At 34.8% G+C, this 21223-nt stretch overlaps 3 protein-coding genes, 1 non-coding gene and 1 pseudogene across 7 annotated transcripts; 3 read left to right on the top strand and 2 right to left on the bottom strand.

The window, feature by feature from the left end:
* Positions 1–974: 974 nt before the first annotated feature.
* Positions 975–1743, top strand: LOC118035254 (17.5 kDa class I heat shock protein). The gene has a single exon (XM_035040792.2). It carries the CDS (start codon positions 1091–1093, stop codon positions 1559–1561), a length of 471 nt encoding a protein of 156 aa, XP_034896683.1. The 5' UTR covers positions 975–1090; the 3' UTR covers positions 1562–1743.
* Positions 1744–1920: 177 nt separating this feature from the next.
* LOC118035253 (transcription factor IIIB 60 kDa subunit-like) lies at positions 1921–14291 on the bottom strand. Of its 4 annotated transcripts, none has more exons than XM_073411437.1 (20): positions 14045–14289; positions 13858–13926; positions 13651–13732; positions 13458–13530; positions 12651–12736; positions 12492–12568; positions 11595–11651; positions 11379–11491; positions 10738–10817; positions 10532–10618; positions 9322–9402; positions 7357–7515; positions 7186–7272; positions 6261–6333; positions 6041–6153; positions 5212–5292; positions 4471–4608; positions 3627–3716; positions 2953–3006; positions 1921–2251 (listed from the first exon to the last, which is right to left on the bottom strand). In XM_073411437.1, the coding sequence occupies exons 2-20, from the start codon at positions 13917–13919 to the stop codon at positions 2033–2035; spliced, it is 1812 nt and encodes a 603-aa protein (XP_073267538.1). In that variant the 5' UTR covers positions 13920–13926; positions 14045–14289; the 3' UTR covers positions 1921–2032. The 4 variants fall into 4 exon arrangements, with proteins under 4 accessions (XP_073267538.1, XP_034896681.1, XP_034896682.1 ...); XM_035040790.2 differs by having other exon boundaries at positions 7168–7272; positions 14045–14287; XM_035040791.2 differs by lacking the exon at positions 1921–2251 and adding an exon at positions 2265–2518 and having other exon boundaries at positions 7168–7272; positions 14045–14291.
* Positions 14292–14974: 683 nt separating this feature from the next.
* LOC118035256 (UDP-glycosyltransferase 76E2-like) lies at positions 14975–16979 on the bottom strand. Its single transcript, XM_035040793.2, has 2 exons — positions 16439–16979; positions 14975–15989 (listed from the first exon to the last, which is right to left on the bottom strand). Exons 1-2 carry the CDS (start codon positions 16923–16925, stop codon positions 15115–15117), a joined length of 1362 nt encoding a protein of 453 aa, XP_034896684.1. The 5' UTR covers positions 16926–16979; the 3' UTR covers positions 14975–15114.
* A 2967-nt stretch (positions 16980–19946) lies between these two features.
* On the top strand, positions 19947–20028 carry LOC118035294 (small nucleolar RNA snoR64a; annotated as a pseudogene).
* Positions 20029–20234: 206 nt separating this feature from the next.
* On the top strand, positions 20235–20324 carry LOC118035295 (small nucleolar RNA snoR20a). Its single transcript, XR_004685167.1, has one exon. It is a non-coding gene; the product is annotated as a small nucleolar RNA snoR20a (small nucleolar RNA).
* Positions 20325–21223: the final 899 nt, after the last annotated feature.

Genomic DNA, 21223 nt, shown 5'->3' with positions numbered 1-21223 from the left:
ATTTATTGTATGCCAGTCTTGAGTTATGTTAATGTGGGGTACGGTTTAGGATGGTTGGACCATGATTGTGGTGTTATTTAGGTTATAATTGAAGATATCAATAACTTGATACTCTTTAAATATACAAAAAAACTTTATTGAAATCTTGATAGGATATTTAATACCATAAGATTTTGCTTAACCGCTTTATATATATATATATATATATATATATATATATATAATTCAGATTCAGACACAACATGTGTTAAAAATTGTGATGTTGCATTAGGTGTTCAATGCTTAAAGAACCAAGACCTGTTTTTTATAAGATTTTTTAGAACTACATATAAAAATTCTATATAATAGGCTTACAATCCAATTGAATGGTCTAAGAGCCCACAAGTCAGATATTAAGTGCGGAAAAAGTTTTTTGCTAAAGTTAAACAAAGATGCATTTATTCAAGTGATGCAATCACATTTTAAAAGATAAAAATCAATATTGAAAAAGAAAAATTAATGTCATAAATAAATAAATCTATATTAACATATTAAACCCATCACTCAAGTCAATGACCAAAAATAACAAATTTGAAGTAATTGTTAAGACATAAGCATGGAAAAATCATATAAAAATATCAATAAACCTCCGGTATATTTTAAGATAAGAATGAATGAAAGAAAGTTAAAATTATCAACAAGCTATTTATAAACAAACCACCATGAACGTCCATAGTTTTACAAATCTTCGCTGAGAATAATTATTTTTATTATAATAAAAATGATAAATTTATTTAATGCTAAATATAGTTTTCCTTAAGCAAGAAGCTTATTCCACGTCACCGATTACATAAGCAAAAGTGCCAATTAGCCGAACTGAACGTGCCAGAAGCTAGACTCTAGAATGTTCTCACTTACGGTTGCAGGCAAAATATGACCGGAAAGTACTAGAACACCCCTGACCCTTCCCTGTAACTGCTACAAATACCCCTCTCCACAATCTGTCTCTCCGAAACATCATCAAGTCAAAAACAATCAAAGCAGAATCTAATTTAGCAGCTCTAGATACTGTGCTATACTACCACCAAATTTCTGCCGTTCAAACTTCAAAATGTCGATGATCCCAAGTTTCTTTGGCAACCGCAGGAGCAGCATCTTCGATCCTTTCTCTCTTGATGTTTGGGACCCTTTAAAGGATTTCCCTTTTCCTTCTCCTTCCTTCCCTCGCGATGAAAACTCTGCTTTTGTTAACACTCGCATCGACTGGAAGGAAACCCCGGAAGCCCATGTCTTCAGGGCCGATCTTCCTGGCCTCAGAAAAGAGGAGGTGAAGGTCCAGATTGAAGATGATAGAGTTCTCCAAATCAGCGGGGAGAGGAATGTCGAGAAGGAAGACAAGAACGATACTTGGCATCGCGTGGAGAGGAGCAGTGGCAAATTCTCGAGGAGGTTCAGGCTGCCTGAAAATACCAAGATGAATCAGGTCAAGGCTTCCATGGAAAATGGAGTTCTCACGGTGACCGTGCCCAAGGAAGAAGCAGTCAAGAAACCTGAAGTCAAGAGCATTGAAATCTCTGGTTGAGATTTGATGTCCCTATTTTGGTGTCGATGCATTATTATTAGGATAAAAGAGTAGTACTACGTTTGCTATCAGCCTTGAAAACATGTTATGTTTATGTTCCTGTTGTGAAGGTCGAGGTGTGTGGTGATGGGTTCCTTGTGCTGTAATGATACATAACTGAAATTAACTTGTATTTTCCGTGACATGATCTAGCTTTCCACATCCACTTAGTTACGTGGCTGTGTTGGTGATGTTTGATCTGTACAATGTTTTATACATTACTAGCTGAGATGCTTGATTCCCAGCGAGCATTAGGGAATAAAGATGCTATGAAGCGTGTGGGATAACACATGAGAAATACTTAGATACACAAGCGGGGCTTCAACAACATGAAAGCTTTAGATTTCTATGGCGCTGCATTATTATTATTCTTAGAAAATGTTTAAAAATAAGAGAAAAACAGTCCTCCGTGATTAGCAATCACCAAAACTTTTACCATAAACTGTTACCATAGTCATCATCAGAACAATTTTCATAGTAAAGATCATCACATGTTTCTTCAACAGCATCATCTTCGATTTCATCCGGTGACCCCAAACCATCATTTTCATTCATATGATCTAATCGGCAATCTTTGCCGTCTTTATGGAGCACCTTGTCAGCAGAGTCAGCACGTGATTCTGTTCGCGGTTTCTTGGTGTCCTTAGCCTCCTGTTAAGAAAACTCTAATCACTCACAGAAATACATGCATCGTAATCTAAAATGCTAAAAGGGGATAAAGCAAAGGACACACTTCTAAGGTAGCTAGATGCTCATCCTTGCAAAAGGATAAAAAAACAAAGTCTCTTTACATGAGAAACTAGAGCATCTGAAATGACACCAACAACGACAGTCTCTTCCTCTAGGAGCGTGGAAGATACGATGTTCATTTTGCTAATCCAAGGATAGACAGAGACATGGCAGTCCTCCACACTGGTACTTCGTGAATAAATCAAGGGAAAGATCTTTAATTCCTTTACTGTTTTACTCTATAACTAAAATTTGATCTTTACAGCATTAGATTTACAATTTGCAGATTAATATTCAAAAGAGTATATAGAAGGTCATTCATTCATTCGTAAACACTATCCCCGGGGTTGTAACTACAACCGAACATTGTCGACAGAAAGATACTTAAGAATGTGGTTCAGAATATATCAAGATGCACCAGCTGAATAGTGCAATAAGAAATGAGTGACTCATCAAAGTGGCATGAAAATTTGAACTTTTCTGTCGTTATAATTTCGAATCACCAAATGGACATGCTCTTTCAAAGATATGCTATAGGAACTAAACTTAATCTCTACAAAAAGTAGAAAATAAGATGGATGATGCGGGTATGAAAGAAGAAAAGGTAAACAGCAATAACATACAGAATCCTCAAAGAGTTTCTCCAACACATCATAGTTGATTTTCGAACCAAGTCTCTGCAAAAGAAATCATAAGCACATTTCTCGTTAAACAAAAAATGGAGATTGCCCATAGATTATGCTTTGGGAATACGAATGAACCTTAAATACAAAATGTAAAAATATACTTTACATTTATACAGAAAAGCCAGCGTGTTCACACACATAACATGCATTGAAGAACAAAGCCATTGTATCAAATTGGCAAACAAAAGTTTTAAGAATGACCAACGAGTATCCTTCCCAGATTTTCTGTTCATTTTCTTTCCCTGAAATTCACAACATGACATGACTAGCCTAACTACATTTTTTCAGGATGCATTATGAGGTCATTGCAAAGGTTTTGAGCCAGGAAGCCTCCATTTGCAATGGTTTTCTAATACAAAATCTTTCCAGGCCATTAGATGTAATTTCTCGTTAAGATTAAATTCTAATAGAAATTCTTCACAATATGAGCTGGCTTGACTTTAAATTTCTAATATAAATTCTACCCAACTGAGATGTGCTACTTTAAACAAAAACTTCACAGCTGAATGCTGCCCCGAGAGTGAAATTAATTAGTTAGCAGCTTTTGATGCTGCAAATCAAAACAATAGTAACTTGCAGAAACAACTTCCTTTATTATCCATGTCAATTACCTTCTTAGTTAGCATTCGATGGACAGCTTCAGCAGCAGATTTAGCTGGAGCCAAGTTCCTAGCTTCAGAAGCTCGCTTTTGTTGAATTTCCTGCAAATAAATATTAGAAGAAAATTAGTCAAACAACTTGAGACATAGTAGGAAGATAAACGATAAACATCATTAAGGTTCTAGACTTTGAAAAAAAGAGTTAGAAATACATTTTATAGCAGCCATAGACCGCTCAGTATTGCAGCAGTTTATGTATTTTTTGACAAAGTCAATACACTATCATCATAATTCACATCCAACTTTCTAAATAACCTTTACAGTAACATTATGAATGGCTGCAAGAAGAAAAAAAAAGTTGAATAGAAATATAGAATAGTTATTCACTAATTTTGGCTTTTAATGAAAATAAGCATATAGTAAATAGACATTTTATGCACCTATTTTTCGCACTTGATTAAAGAGGAACAAAGTAAATCCGCCCTAGCAATTTATGTCACTTAATTACAAAGCATAAACAAATTAAATCATAAGCAGGCTTTCTATGTGAATTGAAACTTTCAGAAATATTAGTTATCCACAAGTTGGAAAGTTGAATGGAAATAAGGGCTCAAATTCAGTTGAGGGTTAACCATCACTTAAGCCTTAAGTTCTGTGAATTAAATATAAACCATTGAGCAAAAAACTTCAGCAGGGAAAAAATATGGTTGGACATTTATGTTGTTGTACTGCATGAAGAATCCAAGACATCATTTATAGTATGCAAAAAAGAGAGGAACACATTACAGAACTATAGTTGAGATCTTCCAATGATAAAGAGTATATAAAAAATTCTCATAGTAAACCAGAAATTTACCTTTTTAGATTTAGCTAAATCAGCTTTTACTGCAGCATCCAGTTTCTTTGCAGCTTGCAAGTCCTCTGGGCAATTCTTGAAATCCTCCTCCCAAGCTTTCTTAAGAGTTGCTGCGGCTGCTTCTTTGGCTGCCTGTTCCTGTAAATAGCAGTCACCAATGAACTTCAAGCTAAATCCATAGAACTAGAACAAGAATAACAACTGCATAGAAAGCATTTTATCATGCAAAGACAAGCAAATATATACCTGGCAATTTCCCAAGATGCTAGCTAAGCAAATAAAGAAATGAGAAAAATGACCATATATTAAGCTGAAGAAAAACTAGCTAATAATTTTAAATGGTGCAAGATATGACAAGGTGTTGCATACAAACAGTCATCCAATTCAACACACGAATTATGTGAATACAAATCCTATGGTATATGTTTTGGATCAAAAATCATATCACAATTTGCTAGAAAACATAGAAGTAATAGTTGAAACACCAACATAAACTTATCGAGTAGCTTCTCAAAAGAGAAGTTACAAATTCATAAATAAAGCCATAAGATGTCAATGCTCATTAACCTGTCATGAGCCTGCTGACCTACCCTTCAGCATTTTTGCAAGAAGTGACTGCTATAAAGACTTGAATTTGCAAACATGCTTTTGCAAGCCCAAGTGTTACAATTGAACCAAGAAATGGTCCCTAGCCTGTGATGTAGAAATCAACGGAAATTTGACTTCAGAAAATTCAATTACCTGAAGATACTCTCGATTCATTTCTTCCCAAATGATTGTTTTGTAACGTTTTTCCTCCTCGTTGTGAAGGTAGCTATCAACCTATAAAATATCTAAACAATGAAATCAAAAAAATAAAATGAAACATGCAATTGAATGGATATAGATGAATAGAAATACAAACTAGTTTATGAAAAAACAAGGTAAAGCAGAATGAATTGACTAAATAGCTACTGTTTGAATAGCAAAGTTCAAATACATCAAATTAGTATAAAAACAAAAATCATGAGAATTACAGTCTTATTATTTCGTAAAAAATATTCCTGGAAAAAGAGCAGCGTCAACAGTATTAGGTGCCAGATTTGTCAGACTCCAGCATTGCAAAATGATTTTCTTTTTTTTTCCTTCTCGACTTTGCTGGGCTAAGAAAAGAGGGGGAGTTTGGGTTTCTATTAGGACACTCTTAACAGTACTCATACACGTGACTGCATGCATGCAAGGACAAGGTATTACGACACTTCCTGAATGAAGTTTCAACAATTTGAATCCAGAATGACAAATATTGTTCAAATCATGTAAGAAAAAAAAAATTCAAAGCCCAAATATTGTTGTGATACAGTACATTAATACAAAACAAGAAGCACGAGCAATGAGATAGGCTTGGGATGATGAAGATTAGAAAAAGTTACTGCAAATCACAAAGCTTAAACACAGAAAGGCTTCAGTTTCTGAAATTCAGTGCTGCAACCCATGCTTAATATTGCTTTTGGAACATGATCAAAGCAAGATTCTGAAATTAATGATTTGTAAATTAAAGGAAATGCAAAATGTTAGAATCTTTGGTTCTCACCTCAGCATCATCAATATCAGAAAAGCCATCTGACTCTTCAAAATCTTTAGAACTCATATCACCCACACCATGCAGTTTATCAGAATCATTGGCTAAATGCCCCGTAGCAGCTCCTGAAACATTTTAGTTTCAAGTAAATATTTTTCAAGTATTTTGGAAGAAGACCATGCCAATTTCAAACCATAATATCTCTTCATAAGGATAAAGAGGGCAAACCCACCAGCACTTTCAGGCTCGCGTGTTGGCCTTTCATCATCTCTTCTCTCGCATTGGCTGTTCAATTCTTTTGCAAACTGAAAAATAAACGAGGATAAAAGATCAATAACAACTTACAATTAAAATGCTGAAAAGCAAATATAAGTTTAACTTTCACCAGAAATTCATAGCATAAAATCAGATACACATAATTCATTGCATGATTCTCTAATGTTATCATAGGTACTTTTTCCTAATAGAGTGTTTGGTGGTAAGATATGTTCATAGCTAATTCTAATGTCCTTGCAAATCATATGCTTTTAAGTGTTATCTAATACATCCAAAAGATCTTACTGCAGCATATCTTTATTGATTCCATGGCAAAACACACAAAACACACGCTTGGCTCTATGTGTGTGCACATGCGCAACAGTGAAAGATATTTGGAAAATAATACAGAGAGAAGATGAAACACTTAAATGACTATTGAGGAAAAGCAGATATCTGATAGTGTAAGCTCTATCTCAAGTCCATTGTCCTCTACATATAATTTTATATGTTTAACCCACAAAAGCAGGGTCTAAGAGATCTGAATATGTGATTGAAAGTTAAGAGTGTTTGAAAGAAGAATCTAGCAGTTAGCAACTTAGTAGCCACAAACTAGAGTAATTGTACAGGGCTTATTGACTCAGAAAAACCAGAAAATTGCAGCCCAGGCAGGAGATATTGTCAACTAACAAGCATTTTTATTATGTCAAACAAAAAAGGCAAATTTTTAGCTAGCATTTTCCATCTTGACCTACTAACCAAACAATTTGCACATCAGAAATGATTAAACATGAATATTTCAACAGCAACAAAGCCAATAGAGAAAGCAAATGGTTAAGTTCATTAGTTTAAGAGTACTCTAGCTTTAAGGAAGACATACTAACCAAATTTGAGTCACTCATGTTATGTCTAATAGATGATTTTTTCATTCTTTGACTCTCAGCATTTTGGAAAGCTGGAGGATCTGTTCCCCCATCAAATCCTATAACCTGTATCAGAGTAGGAATGTGAATTGTAACATCTTTTGTTAGGGAAAAAACTAGTTAATTTTCATAAAAGGGAGCAACACTCACAATTGCATAGCAATCTTTACAAAGTCCAAATCCAAAAGAAGGTCTATTTGTACCCTTGTGTTGACATAGCAACTCTTTTGAACTAGATGGCTCCCCAAAATTTCTTCGTGGCAATGAACTTTCTTTCAGTTCCTCCACCTTTGCATTCAGTTCCTCAATCTAATAGCATAGGAAGATAAAGAATAAAATTTTCATACAACATAATTTTGTAGAGAAAATAACATAAAGAAAAAATCAACAATACAAACAGCTTAGATGACAAATAATGATTTGACTTCTTTTGTTTTATCAAAATTAGAAAGAATAAATAACTTTTCATCTTATGCCCTAAATCAAGCGGATCAGAAATATAACTTGCAAATCTTTATCTTTACAGTAATTTTCAACTATAATCAATGTTTTTTTTAGATTTACATTTGTCAATCTTTTAGCATCTCTGTCAGAAATTTATAGAATGTTTAGGATACCCTTGAGGGAGGCAAGCGCATGTAAGCAGACCCTGCTGGCAAGTTTGAATTGAATTAATAAATAGATTTGATACTGCTAAAAAAGAATACAACTGGCAAGCTAGTATTCAACTAGTCATTCTAAGGAAGTAATTTGAGTAGAAGAAAAGGCAGTAAGAAATACTGAAGGCAAGCTCTAGGAGTGGCAATGGAGATGGATATGACCGATCCGCTACAAGATCTTTTTTTTCTTTTTTAACTTCAAACCCTTACTATTCTGCAGTCTGTTTTATATGCTTCGAATCTCCATCTAGTTAATGATTGGGGTAAAGGTGCATAATTATACATATTGAATTGCCTAATCATGTTTCTGCTTATAACATTTGCTTATGATTATCAGGCACATGTATTACAGACTCACTTGTGGTATTAGGCATCAATTATTTTAGCTTTTAGGTAGTTTTTGTTCAGCGGATTCTGTAAATAGTTAGATAGGGCTTGGGGTAGCTGTCTTCATATCCTCTTGTTTTGTTATTTTTTTGTTAAATTTTTTTATCCAGTTTCCACCTCTTGGGCTGCTATCTTGGAGCCAAACATGGTTTTACCAACTAAGCTAGCAAACCCTCATCATTTTCATGCTCCTTTTTCTTTCTGACGCATCAAATGGCCACATCTATGCTAAGTGCAGCATCTTTTACATCAAGTTTCCCTTTTGTTTTTACTTTTTTAAGATATTTTAGATAAGAGAAAAATATGTTCACTGAAAAAATTACAAAGGCATATTGGAGAATAAGCTGTCCTCCAAATTACGAAAGCAAAGGGGAATATCATAAAAGAGCAGCCCTAATCCCACTGAATATCAGCTAGATTTCCCTTAAAGCACCTGCCTTATTTGGAGATCAGATGACAAAATAAGAATAACCTACCATGTAGTAAACTGTAATTTGTCAATCACTACAAAAATCTAATGAAAGGTATAAAAAGAATGCAACCTGGTACAGAAAAAAACAACTTTCCAGTCAGATGTGAAAAAAATGAAAATTAGCCTGTTCAGAGGGACAAAGTATAAGTCGCCTTTCAGAAGAGGCAGCTTGTCTGCCAAAGAGTAAAACAAACTGCTAATTCCGACAAGTAAATTTTTGTTTACTAAGAAATACCATGTAGGGTATCAAGGAATTTCAGGGTATCAATAGTATGTCCACCAATATGACATAGAAGAGAGCTCTAATGAGCTGCTCATAAGTCAACCACGTGCCAAGATAACCTTATCAAACAACATCAATCTAAGCATGAAATGCTCTACTGAATCGTATGTAGGAAGGGGACTGGAGAGTGGAGTTATGGTGGTTTATATGTTTCTTCATGTTGTTTTCTCAATACTGATCATGAAAGGTGTCTCACTACACACTTAGAATATTATTACCTTATAGATATGCTAATTCGAGACATAATGCATTATTTTTCAATGTTCTGAAACAACTGTAGCCTAAAAAGTCAGAAAACACTTTCAGAAATATACCGTTAAGCTCCCAGACTCTGTATTCTCAAATTCAACCAATCTCTTTGACAGTGTTTTCCCGCAAACATGCACCAACCTTAACTGCATAAGATTAAAGGCAAGTATCAAATAACCACAGCATGGACCAAATGCCAATCCTAAAAGACTTCAAGGAGGCTGAGGCTGTCTGTCAAGAAAAAAACCAGGCTCATAGGCGAATAAAATTCATAAAATACAAGATGAAAGTATACTTGAAAAAAGAAACAAAAATTAATGCAGCAAACTTGTAAATGAAGTATAATACATTGCTTTGAAATATATTGGTTCAAGAAATGATACATAAGTTACAAATCTAGAAAGAATAAAGTAGCCAGTAACATAACTATCAATTGAGACAAGCCCGACAGAAGCTTCATGGATAATCAAACTCAAGCAACCTAAACTTTCTTTTCCGTGGAAGTTCTTCCCACACCTCATGATCACCTATCAAAGAAGCCCTTTCTCCACCTTCCACCCTCCTTAACACTCTCCCTGGTCAATTTCTCTCATCGGTTTCAAACTTGCAAACATGCACATATTGGTTCTCACACAGCGAAATATCAACTTGGTGCTTCAATCTATGAAATATAAATTAAAAAATTGATTCCGTGAAGAAATTAAACAATCATTCCAAGTCTTATGACTTTCAATGCAATTCACATCTTTCCTTGCAATTCCAATGATATGGATTCACCAGCAATGTACTGGTGAATCCAATCCACCAATATCACATGAACCCTAAGTTGAATAGTGAATAGGTTATGCCACTGCAAGGTGTCACCATGCTAAAGTGTTGTAGATGCCTTCAAGGCAGCGAGGCATCATTGCCAGGCCTTAACATATGCTTATAGGCTGACACTAGTAAGTCCACTTTAATCAAGATCATAACTAAATCATTATTTGAAATCACCAGCCTCTGCAACTTTATAGGCTGACACTAGTAAGTCACCTTCTCCAGTTCTTTCCTTTTCTTTTCATCTCTTTGAATAGGAACTACAGCTGCTCATACGAGGAAAAACATACCTCACTAAACAATGAATACTTAGGTGCAGCACTCAAGTAGAAAGACAGAAAAGTTCTGCATCAATTAAATGACTTTAATACAATTAAGATGACTTTTCAATCCATTTAATATTTTGTCAATCATCAACTTAATCGCTGCACATCAACAGAAATTTCAAGCATGACTTACGATGTCAGATTTGGAGCAGTTGAGGCCATGTGAAAGTGCAGATATATATAATGCTGCACCCCACAATGCACTGGGCGTTCTCCCTGTCTGTGAGTAATATCAAATCAAACAGAACATTATAAGACTCAGGATAGCTCAAAAAGTATCCAATAAAAAGACTGAAACAATGTTCATCTTTCCTATAATATCAGAAAAGAATTTCAAACCTGTATCCAATGGTAATTCATACTTGCTATAATGGTCAGTGCATCATCAGAAATTTCCTTGTTTTTTCCTCCTGATAAACCTAAAAAACAAACAATGGTTGTTACAATCTCCCACTTGAAAACACATATCATATACATTCCGTTCCAAATGGAATAATTTAAAGACTCTGGTATAAAAGAAATAGAGAGGGGTATCCCGATACTCTCTAAGCTTCTAAGAATACAGTTCAAGAAGCCGATCAAACCATTACCAATACTCTTCCTCTTTGGATTCAGGAAAGAGAAACCAAAGAACACTAGGAAAACCAACACAAGATCTGAATGTGCCCCTTAAGCTTGAGATAGAATTGGAAAAGGAAAAGTTTAAACGATAGATAGAGATGGAGTTCTTTTCCAGGGGAGGGGGAAGAACAGAAAGTTGAACGGGGTATTATCGTACACTCATATCAAATTAACATGTGTTGCTTAAATAAATAGAAGGTTTTAGGATAGAGGGGGGTGGAGTATTTGTATTGCTTGATAGTCCTCCGAACCTTGTATTCCAAAATTTCAACCAAGTGGCAAGAGAACATATCCAATGCCCTCTAATTTAATTACTGAAATAAAATCACTAATCAGCATTCAAGAGATTAGAAACTTACTAGCTGTATATTTGTGTATGAAAATGGAAGGATCATGAAGTTTCTGACAAATGGCATGCTCAGTAAGATTTAAAACTTTGCAGAGCTGCAAAAATACAGCACCTAGTACATAACTGTAAACAATTTCAAAAGAAAATTATGTTATTGACACATAAGCAAGGGATAATCATGATGGCAATAAGCTAAATTTTGCTGTGAAATGACAAGGCTCCTCACATATTTATCTGCAAGTAAATAGAAAAATCAATAAGAAGATATGGTTTTCTGTTTTCCCTGAAAAAGAAAGTCCAAAAGTAATATCAGAAAATGTCAACATTGCTAAATTCTAGTATGATAGCACATAAAACATATTCAGGAATCAACTCAAAGGAGAAATAAACAACTTTCCCACACTAGATGCTACAACTCAATAATTGGTAAGTCACGTTTGGAAAATGGTCTCAGTGTAGTTCTTTATGACAAATCAATTGCACCTTCCACTATCATTTCCAGGGTATTATTAACACCTCCTTGGGGTAAAAACATTTTATCTGCTAGCCATGTAGTTGGAGACTTATGAGTCACATTATGAAGATTTAGAAAAGAGAAACAAGCACAAAGCAAAATAAAATAAAGAAGAAAAAAAGGTGTTCCAACAACTATGAATTTCATCTGATAATACCAAATGACAATCAAATCTCTCTCACTCCCCACTTTCTTCTATTTTTTCTTAGTGAACACCAGTTTAGCATTCTTGTTCAACTAAAACATGCAATAAGCAAAATATTAAAAAAGAAGAAGAGGAAGAGAAGAAAGGGAATCTTAACCACAGAAACAGTAATGGAAATAACAAAACAAATGAAACAAAAAGCACTCCTCCAATTCCATATTTAGCTGTCGGCATTCTATTATGGAATATAGAAACTGTTTGTCCAGGTCCTTCAAATTCATATGTTTGTGAAGAGTTAAAAACTACCCCTGGTTAGAATTCTCCATAGAATAAACAAGGGTGTTTTTATTAGGTTAAGAAACCTCACTCTTTCATGAATGAATAAAAACACAAGCATAGCATGTTTCCTCAAAAAGATGAGATACTGAAAAGGCACAAAGGAGTTGGAGAGATGCATTCCTTACCGGCATGCAATGTAAAGACAAGCAGCCTGTACTTGATCTGTCCTACGGCCCCTAGTGAAATTCCGTTCAACTGCTATCTACACATAACAGATTAAGAGAATTCAATAAATTGATCAAAACATGCCTGTGATGTTGAAGCTTAGGTGCAAGGAAACATACTCTGTAATACACCATAGCTTGGTTAACTATGCCAAGATTTTCACCCATGCCTAAGCCATTTTTTATGTTTAGCATGTCATCACGTGCTGCAGGATAAAAGGAAATTAACCACAACCAAAAACATCATGCAAAAGTTCATGATGTCCATGCAATTCCACAGGTAGATGTTCTTAATGGAATGAAAATACATAAATCTTTGGACATTGAACAATCATTCTAGTCATGAACAGTGATCGTCGTGACATCTTACCTGGTAAAGGAGGAAAGCCAGGTTACAAAACAAATAGGACAGGCTACTTAGGTGGTCTTTCCCAATCAAGGTTTATCCTGTCTTATCTCTTTCAATGGTTAGTTTATTGTGATCTTTTTGACAGTTAATATTAAATTAAATTTAAGAGTTAAAATTACTTCTTGCTGAGGCTTCACACTTTATAGAAGAACACTACTATTGCAGCAAAAACAAGGATTACTGTTCATATCTAAAAACTTCAAAATAGCTCCTTTGGTTGAGATTTCGTTTCTTTTTCTCACTTTAAGATAGAACTCCAGATCTCTTTACGACATCTTCATTACCACTTTTATTAACCTTGGAGAGAACTCAAATTGGAAATCAGGAACCTTTCAAAATTTGATAAATAAAAAAACCTCGTTATTCAAGGCAACAAGTTTCATCTTTTTGACTAGGAACCACTTTCTTTCATAGTTTTTCTGTAGACTTAGAAATATTTAACAAGTACAACCACCAGAAACATGTGTCAGGAAATGAAATCTACTACAACATTAAGAAGGACAACAGACAAAGCATACCTCTTTCATACAACCTCTCCCGTGAAGCGTTTTCGCTTTCAACAGACCTAACAAACGAACCTGCCACATGACTCTACAAGTAAATGGAACCACATGAACATAAAGAGAAGAACAACAGGATCATTAATTAGCCACACCATTAACATTGAGTAGAAAAGAAAATAGTACATCAAAGAAAAGAAAAAAAACAGACCTCCCCCGACTTAGTTTTTACAAAAGAGGCTTCAGATGAAAGATAACTGAACTCCAGAACTTTCCCACAGCGACTACATGACCTTCAAAACACCAAACATACATTTATAACACAAAATTCAAAATTAATAATATAAGAATCATGTCATGAAAACAATCATAAATAAAACAACAAAAATCTGAATGTAATGACAAATAAAGCACTTACACGATGCCATTTTCGTCATAATATGCAAGAACCTTTTCTCGACAAGAGCCACAAGACCTCATTGTGTGCCTATACCGAATAAAAAGAAAAAAGAATTACAAAATCAACAGCAGATGAAGAACAAACTATCCATTTGAAACTTAATTGAGAAATTCATTCGAATCAGAAACGCATCCGATTTTCTTACCACTTGCACTATTTTTCTTTCGTTTTCTCGGAAAATTTCTGAAGATAGAGAGTACGGAGAAAAAAATACGGTTTAGGGTTTATCACAACTGACAAGCTAGTAAACCTGATAGAAGAGCGGGGTTTTAGGGGGGGAAAAAACGCTTTCCTATTATAGCAGAGCCTGGGCAGTTTTGTTAAAGGTCCCTCGTCTTTCTTTTTTTTTATTAATTGTTTTGTTTTTCCTTTGTGAATAAAATTTTCTTTAAATAAAATTATTAAGATTATATTTAAAAAATAATATACATGTCATAATTTTAAATACAATCTGTATTTTTTTTTTATGGTTAGAAAACCTTTATTCAACGAAAATAATATATTTATTTTATTATTTTTTATTTAATTTTTTATAATATTCTATCAAATTAATTATTTTTTGTTGTTTTTATATAATCGGTTAAAAATTATTAAGAATGATTTTTTTATTGTAACTTGTTTTTCAAAACACATGAATAAAAAGAAAATTTGACTTAAAAAATATATTTTAATTATTTCAAAATTAATAAAAATAGATTTTGAATATGACAGCGTGCGTAGAAAACTAATACATGCTAATGATACTAATATAATATTATATGGATATGGGATATTAATATCAATTAACTTTTTTTTGTTTCAATGTATCAAAATTCCTAATGTTGCTTAGTTTATTAATCAAACTAAAAGAATGATTTGGGATGCGGTATAACAATATTTTATAAAAAATTATTTTTTATGTGTTTTAAATCATTTTTGATATTTTAATTTTTTTAAAAAATAAAAAATAATCATTTTAATACATTTCAATATAAAAAATACTTTAAAAAACAATTATAATTTACACTCTCAAATACTCTCATAAAAAGCTGTAGTACCCACAAACAACCTCCATCAAATCTTTGAAAAAAAAAAAAAAAAAAGACCTCCATCAAATCTCATAAACTGCTATTAGTAGTTCCCACAACTTTTTATTAGTGAAGAAAATATGGCTAGGTTGGTTATTATTAGGCTATTAGCTGTGAGATTAATTAGATAAACAAATCGTTTGTGCAGTTAAAACGATTTGATTAATTCCACCAACTTGTTAATGGAATTATAGGAAGAACCACCAGTTCTAATGCAAAGTTCTGCTTTCGCCTTCAAGTCCATTGCCCTCTGCCTCATCTCGTCCCCCTCTTTATCAACCATCAGCCTTGTAATAACACTTTCTATTTCTCCCCTCTCCAATTCATCCTCCAGATGCAGACCTACTCTCCATACCTGACTTACATACCTAGCTGTAACCTTCTGATCGCCAAAGCTTGGTCTGCATATCATCGGAACCCCTTCAGATATACTTTCAAGCAATGAGTTCCAGCCACAGTGGCTCCAGAACCCTCCTACTGCATTATGTGCCAAAACTTCTCTTTGCGGTGCCCATTTCACAACTCGACCTTTCTCTCCAGTAATTTCTCTGAATCCCTCAGGCAATGACTCAGCCCGTTCTGAACCATGTACTGAGCCAGGTCGAACCACCCACAAGAATGGTTGTTTGCTATTTGCCAAACCCCAGGCCATTTCTAGTATGTCTGTCTCATTCATGGAAGCCAAACTTCCTGGACTTACATAGATGACGGAGCTCGGAGCTTGCCTGTCGAGCCATGACATGCAGTTAGTGTCCTCTTCAAGCAAGCTACAAGATGGTGCAGGAACAATCTTGTGAATCGGTCCTATTGCAAAGATTGGAACATGGCAGTGTTGTTGAAGCTTTGCTAACGATGACCCTTCAAGGCAGTCCATTGTATTGTAAACGATTGCTGAAGACCTTCTTACATCTCGTGCATTACCTAATAATTTAAAGAAATTTTTCATGGGTCCGAAACTGGAGATGGGCAAATCTCGCTGTCTGAGGGGAGGATGCTCCGGCACTGCTTTCTGGGACAAAGGATCTGCACATTATAGGAAAGATCTTGTAAAAATCAATGTAAAAATATTATAATAGGGTCTCATAATATAGATGAAAACCAGAAGTAAATAAATCCCAAAGCAACCAAGATGGATACTATCCCCTGCACCTCCACAAGAAGCAGACTAGGAGGCAAGACAGGGGATCTGCACCTTCTAAAAATAGAAGCATGTGAAGGTAAGGATGTGAAGCAGACTGGTAAATAATCAGGTTCATTTCAGTTTTATCCATTCTACACCAGCAAATCTGCAAATGTATGTTCATGGAGATCCACGAGACTTTGATATAAATGTCTCCTCATTAATAGCAGACAGAAACATAAAACCTCAGGACACGAGGAAAAAACTTAGCAGGCAAAATCAGTATACGACTTCAAGGGAAGATGCCTTTGCATAGTTGCATGATTTCATAAACATAGCCAAAACCACAAACCTGCCAAGGGGATGCGACCCAGCACGTACATTTCGATAAGAACACTGCGAGCGAGAAAAGTGTTGGCATTGCTAGTGCGAAATATAATGCTTGGAAGCTTCAGATTATGAGCCGTGGCTTCAGAAAAGTATGAAAGTTCATCATAAATGACACAGGCAATTTGATCACCACGTGTCTCCTGTTCCTTCACTAGCTTGGCCAGGCATTCTTGGAAAGGTAATTGGCATTTGTCGTTGAGAACCAAAACAATGGCGGTTAGGTCAAGAGAAGCGATGTCATGGTCCGATAAGCCATCCTGAAGGAACAGGAAGTTGAAACCAGGATGGTTTGAAGGGTCAGGAGAATTGAACTGGGTGTGAACAATGGTGATGGAAAATCCTTTAGAATGAAGGACAGCACTCAGCTGAAGCAATGGATTGATGTGGCCTTGGAACGGAGCTGCTACTAACACCAATCTACGACGCTGTTCATGCCCTTCCTCCGCCATGTTGAAATCAATAGAAAGGGACAAAGTGGAGACAAACAATGTCAAATGGGAATAACTAATCTCCCACTCAGCACATGATGGAGGCTTCCTCCCAGTTTGGTGTGTGTGTATATGTACTCAGTGAAGAGCTGTGTGGGTAGTGAGCACAGAGAGAACAAGATAAAGAGAGTTTGAGTGAAAGTGAGTTGAGTAGGGAAGAATTCTTCCTTCTTGTTTGTATCAAGATTGTCAATTCTGTTTCGTTCCGTCTGAAATGGCCGAAACATTCCATACCAATTTAAAAAACGAAATAAAACGGAATAAATTTCATCTCATTTTAAATCTCGGTCCGTTCTGGATTTTTCGGCTAAATTCTGCTCGAAACGTTTCGGTTTCATTCCACATGTTCTGTTCCGCTCTTGAAAAGTCATTAAATCAAATTGAACCTTGCTCAATTTCATTAATTAAACCACCCGATTATAAAAAAAAAAAAAAACTCTTTTTCATTACTATTTTTAATAGCAATGATATTAATAATAATATTGAAAATTTTTATTACTATTTTCATTAACAATAATATTAATTTTTTAAAAATTAGATTTATCACTAATATATATGGTTTATATTCATGTTGTTTTTTTTTCATGTTTATATTTTGTAGGAATTTGAGCAAAACAATTGATGTTTTAGATTTTATTAGCCACTTGATAACATTGACCTAAACTTTATATTTAAAATATTTTTATTAAAATATTTTATTTTCATAATATTTTGATATTTTGTTTAAGTTGAATTACTTTAAGTTAAAGATTTATTTAATCTTGACTATTTAGAAATATTTTAAATTTTGAATTATATTTGTTTGGCATTGTGTTTGTATTGTATAATTTAAAATTAATTTATCTTGAATTTAAATTTTATATATATATATATAAACAGTACAACCTCGAAACAGCACGTTAAAACACTTTAAAATTAAAACATTTTATTTTAATTGAAAAAATAAAATACCTATTGAAACTGAATTGATAACCTTGATTTGTATTGTATAGTTCCGTGGAGGAAACAAGTTCTCGAAGCACGTAAATGGATATGTGTTTGATACACGTTACCCTAAGCTTTGCTGTACAACCATCTGAATATGGAAAGTCTTGTTGCCAGTGGAATAGCTTTTGGCATTTTCGAAGAGTGATCCCATCTTCTAGTTGTCATCATGATAAGATATGTTCCATTAAATTGTTGATGATGAAGAGCCTTCCTCCACCAAGCAAAGCTTCGCCTTCTCCTTAAATTTTACTGCTCCTTGTCTCGCCTTCTCCCCGCCAGCTTCGTGTCTTTTTCCTCTCTCAAATTCGTTATCTCATTCAAGGTCGACCTTCCATAGACGACAATCATACTTCATATTCAAACGTTGATCTCCAAAAAATGGCATTAGAATTCCTTCACACGCACGCTCCATTGTTGAATTCCATCCACTGTCAGAGCGTGTTTGGTAGTGTGGTAACAGTTGCTTTTCAAATAGCTTTTCGTGCCGAAATACATGCCAATGATGTTTTTTCATTTTTTAAAAATCATTTTTGACATCAGCACATCAAAATGATCCAAAAAGTACAAACCGAACTCAATTTTAGTAAAAAAAAAAAAAAAATTCAAAATTTGACGAAACGCAGGTTGAAACGCACTACCAAACGGTCCCTCAGCCCAAAACCCTCGCGCACTGCAACATGTCCTAATACTTCCCTCTGGAGAGCCCATTTCACAACGCAAACTCTATTTCCAACGCACTATCTACAGAATTCTTCCGCAATAGTTAAAATGTGTTTGGCAGTATGGTAATGGTTGCTTTTCAAATAGCTTTTCGTGCCAAAATACATGCTAATGATGTTTTTTTATTTTTTAAAAATCATTTTTAACATCAGCACATCAAAACAATCCAAAAGGTACAAACCACACTCAATTTTAACAAAAAAAAAATTCAAAATTTAACAAAACGCAGGTTGAAACGCACAGTCAAACACTCTCAGTCAAATCTTAACCTCGAACCAAACCAGGCCTAAGATGGTGTTTGGCAATGCTTACGCGGTTGCGGTTGGTTAAAAAGCAGTAAAACACCCGTTTGGTTAACCACAAACCACAGTTTAATTTGACGTGGGTCCCATTAAAAATCACGTTACAATTGAAAAAAGTGAAAAGCAGAATGAATTTGCTTTTCATGCGTCTGTACTCTCTCTCATCACCGACAATTTACATTTGCTTTTTCCAATTTGCAATTACTTCCCAACTTCTCTCTGTCGTCCCTCATCAATTTGCCTGTCCCTCATCAATTTGCAAACCATTTTCCAACGGTTACAAACCCACATCACAGATCAATGTTTTGACGAGCTAAAACCTCCAAAACTTTCCCCAAACTTCGGTTCTTTACCTAATTTACCTTCGGTTCCTTACCTCTCTCTCACCACCAAACTTTCCCCTGTAAACAACCTCCAAAACGGTTGCAGATCTGACCAGCTAAAAACCCAAATTTCCTTCCCCAAACTATTTGTCCTCTCTCTTCTCCTGCTAACCCTGTTTCTATTTTTCCCCAACACCAACGCCAGAACACTTCTTCCCCTCTGTCCATCAAACACAAACCGTCACTCGATTGTCCCTCCATTGTTACAATTGCAGAAAAAAAACCAAGAGATACCAGTTAATGTGCGTTCCCCTTGTCAATTTTTGTTTAACGTGTGTCTCAAAATCTAACGGGTTTCTATTGTTTTTGATTTTGCAGAACACAGCTGCTACACCGTTTTGGGTTTGCAAAAGACAGAGATTGAGGTAAGTTCCTCCCTAATCTCCATCTTCATTTTCGGATTTTTAGATGAAGTATTTATTAATGTTTGTGCTGCTGCATGCTTGATTCCAAAAAAATTTTTTGTAAATCTTTATAAACCACCGTTCACCTTCTCCAAAAACCCCCTCTATCTTCCCCTCTTCTGATTTTTGCATTGCTTTAACAATTCCTTGAATTTTTTTTTTTGAATCTGGAGAGGCAAATGACGAATCTTTTGAATTGTTGAATGCTCAGACTCTTATTTGGGTTTGTGTTCTTATGATTAGATTCTTGAATAGGAAGATCTGATGCTCTCGGCTTTTGTCTTCAAGTCTCGGCTTCAATGGGTTTTTTTTTAATTACTGGCAGCCAATGTGACAATACTATTTTCATGGTTTTTTTTTCAATCTGGAGAGGCAAATGATGAATCTTTTGAATTGTTGAATGCTCTGCCTCTTATTTGGGTCTCGGTTCTTATGATTTGCTTTCATGGGTTTTTTTTTATTACTGTGCTGGCAGCCAAGGATGACAATACTATATTTTCCCTTGAAAGCATCTCTATGGATCTGCCTAACTGTTGAAATGCATGAAGTAGGACAGTCTGAGGCTTGAATGATTTTAGTTTTTTTTTTGTTTTTCAAGATTTTGTTTTCTATAGCATGATGAGAAAACATAAAAAATAACAGTGTTATTTTGTTTTTCAAGATTTTGCTTTCAGCTGTTTTTTGTATTTCCTATGCTGCTGTAGGTTTGTTTTTTTTAATTTGTTTGTTGGATGGATGATCGCTGCATTGTAGATGAAAACAGCTGCATTCATGGGTTTAGTGCGTAGATGTAATGGATTTTGTGATTCTGGTCTTTTATAAACTGAGATGAGAATAGCTAAGTTCCTGCAGTATCTGGTCTTGGTACTGTCGGGAGTTAGCAATGCTTTGCTTGTTTACTAGAGCTCTAACTGATGTCTATGAAATCTCGAAGAATAAAATTCAGTAAATGATAATGGGTGTCCCAGGAGTTGTTTGCTGATAAAGGCTATTAGTTTCCAGTTCTGTTACTAGTCTAAAGGAACTGCAAAGAGTTTTTGCTGGAATTACTTGATGCTCACAGTTTCTTGTTTGGTATTTGCAGCTTCAATTTATCCGGCATGTCTCAGGCAACTACAGTTTGAAAAAGAAGCGTTCATTGAAAAAGATTGCTGGGTCAGAATCACCAAAAATGTAAGGATCTGCGCCTGACCATATCATTCATGACTTATTTTCTGTTTAGTCATCATGGATTTGTTCAACATTTTTGCCATGGATATGAAACTCTTAAAGGCTCTTGGGGACTTCATGAACCCTTTTTTCCTTGTTTAATAGGGGCTGATATTCATAAAAATCATGTGATATAGAAAGAACTAGTGATGGTGGGTTGAGAATTATTCCTATAAATAGTAGCACATGAATGCCAAATAGTAAAAGTGGTATTCATACTAAAATTATGTTTTCCAAATGACCACGCAGCTGGA

This window comes from Populus alba, chromosome 9 (assembly GCF_005239225.2).
Source record: "Populus alba chromosome 9, ASM523922v2, whole genome shotgun sequence".
NCBI lineage: Eukaryota > Viridiplantae > Streptophyta > Magnoliopsida > Malpighiales > Salicaceae > Populus > Populus alba.
This window is presented reverse-complemented; position numbering and strand designations above follow the sequence as displayed.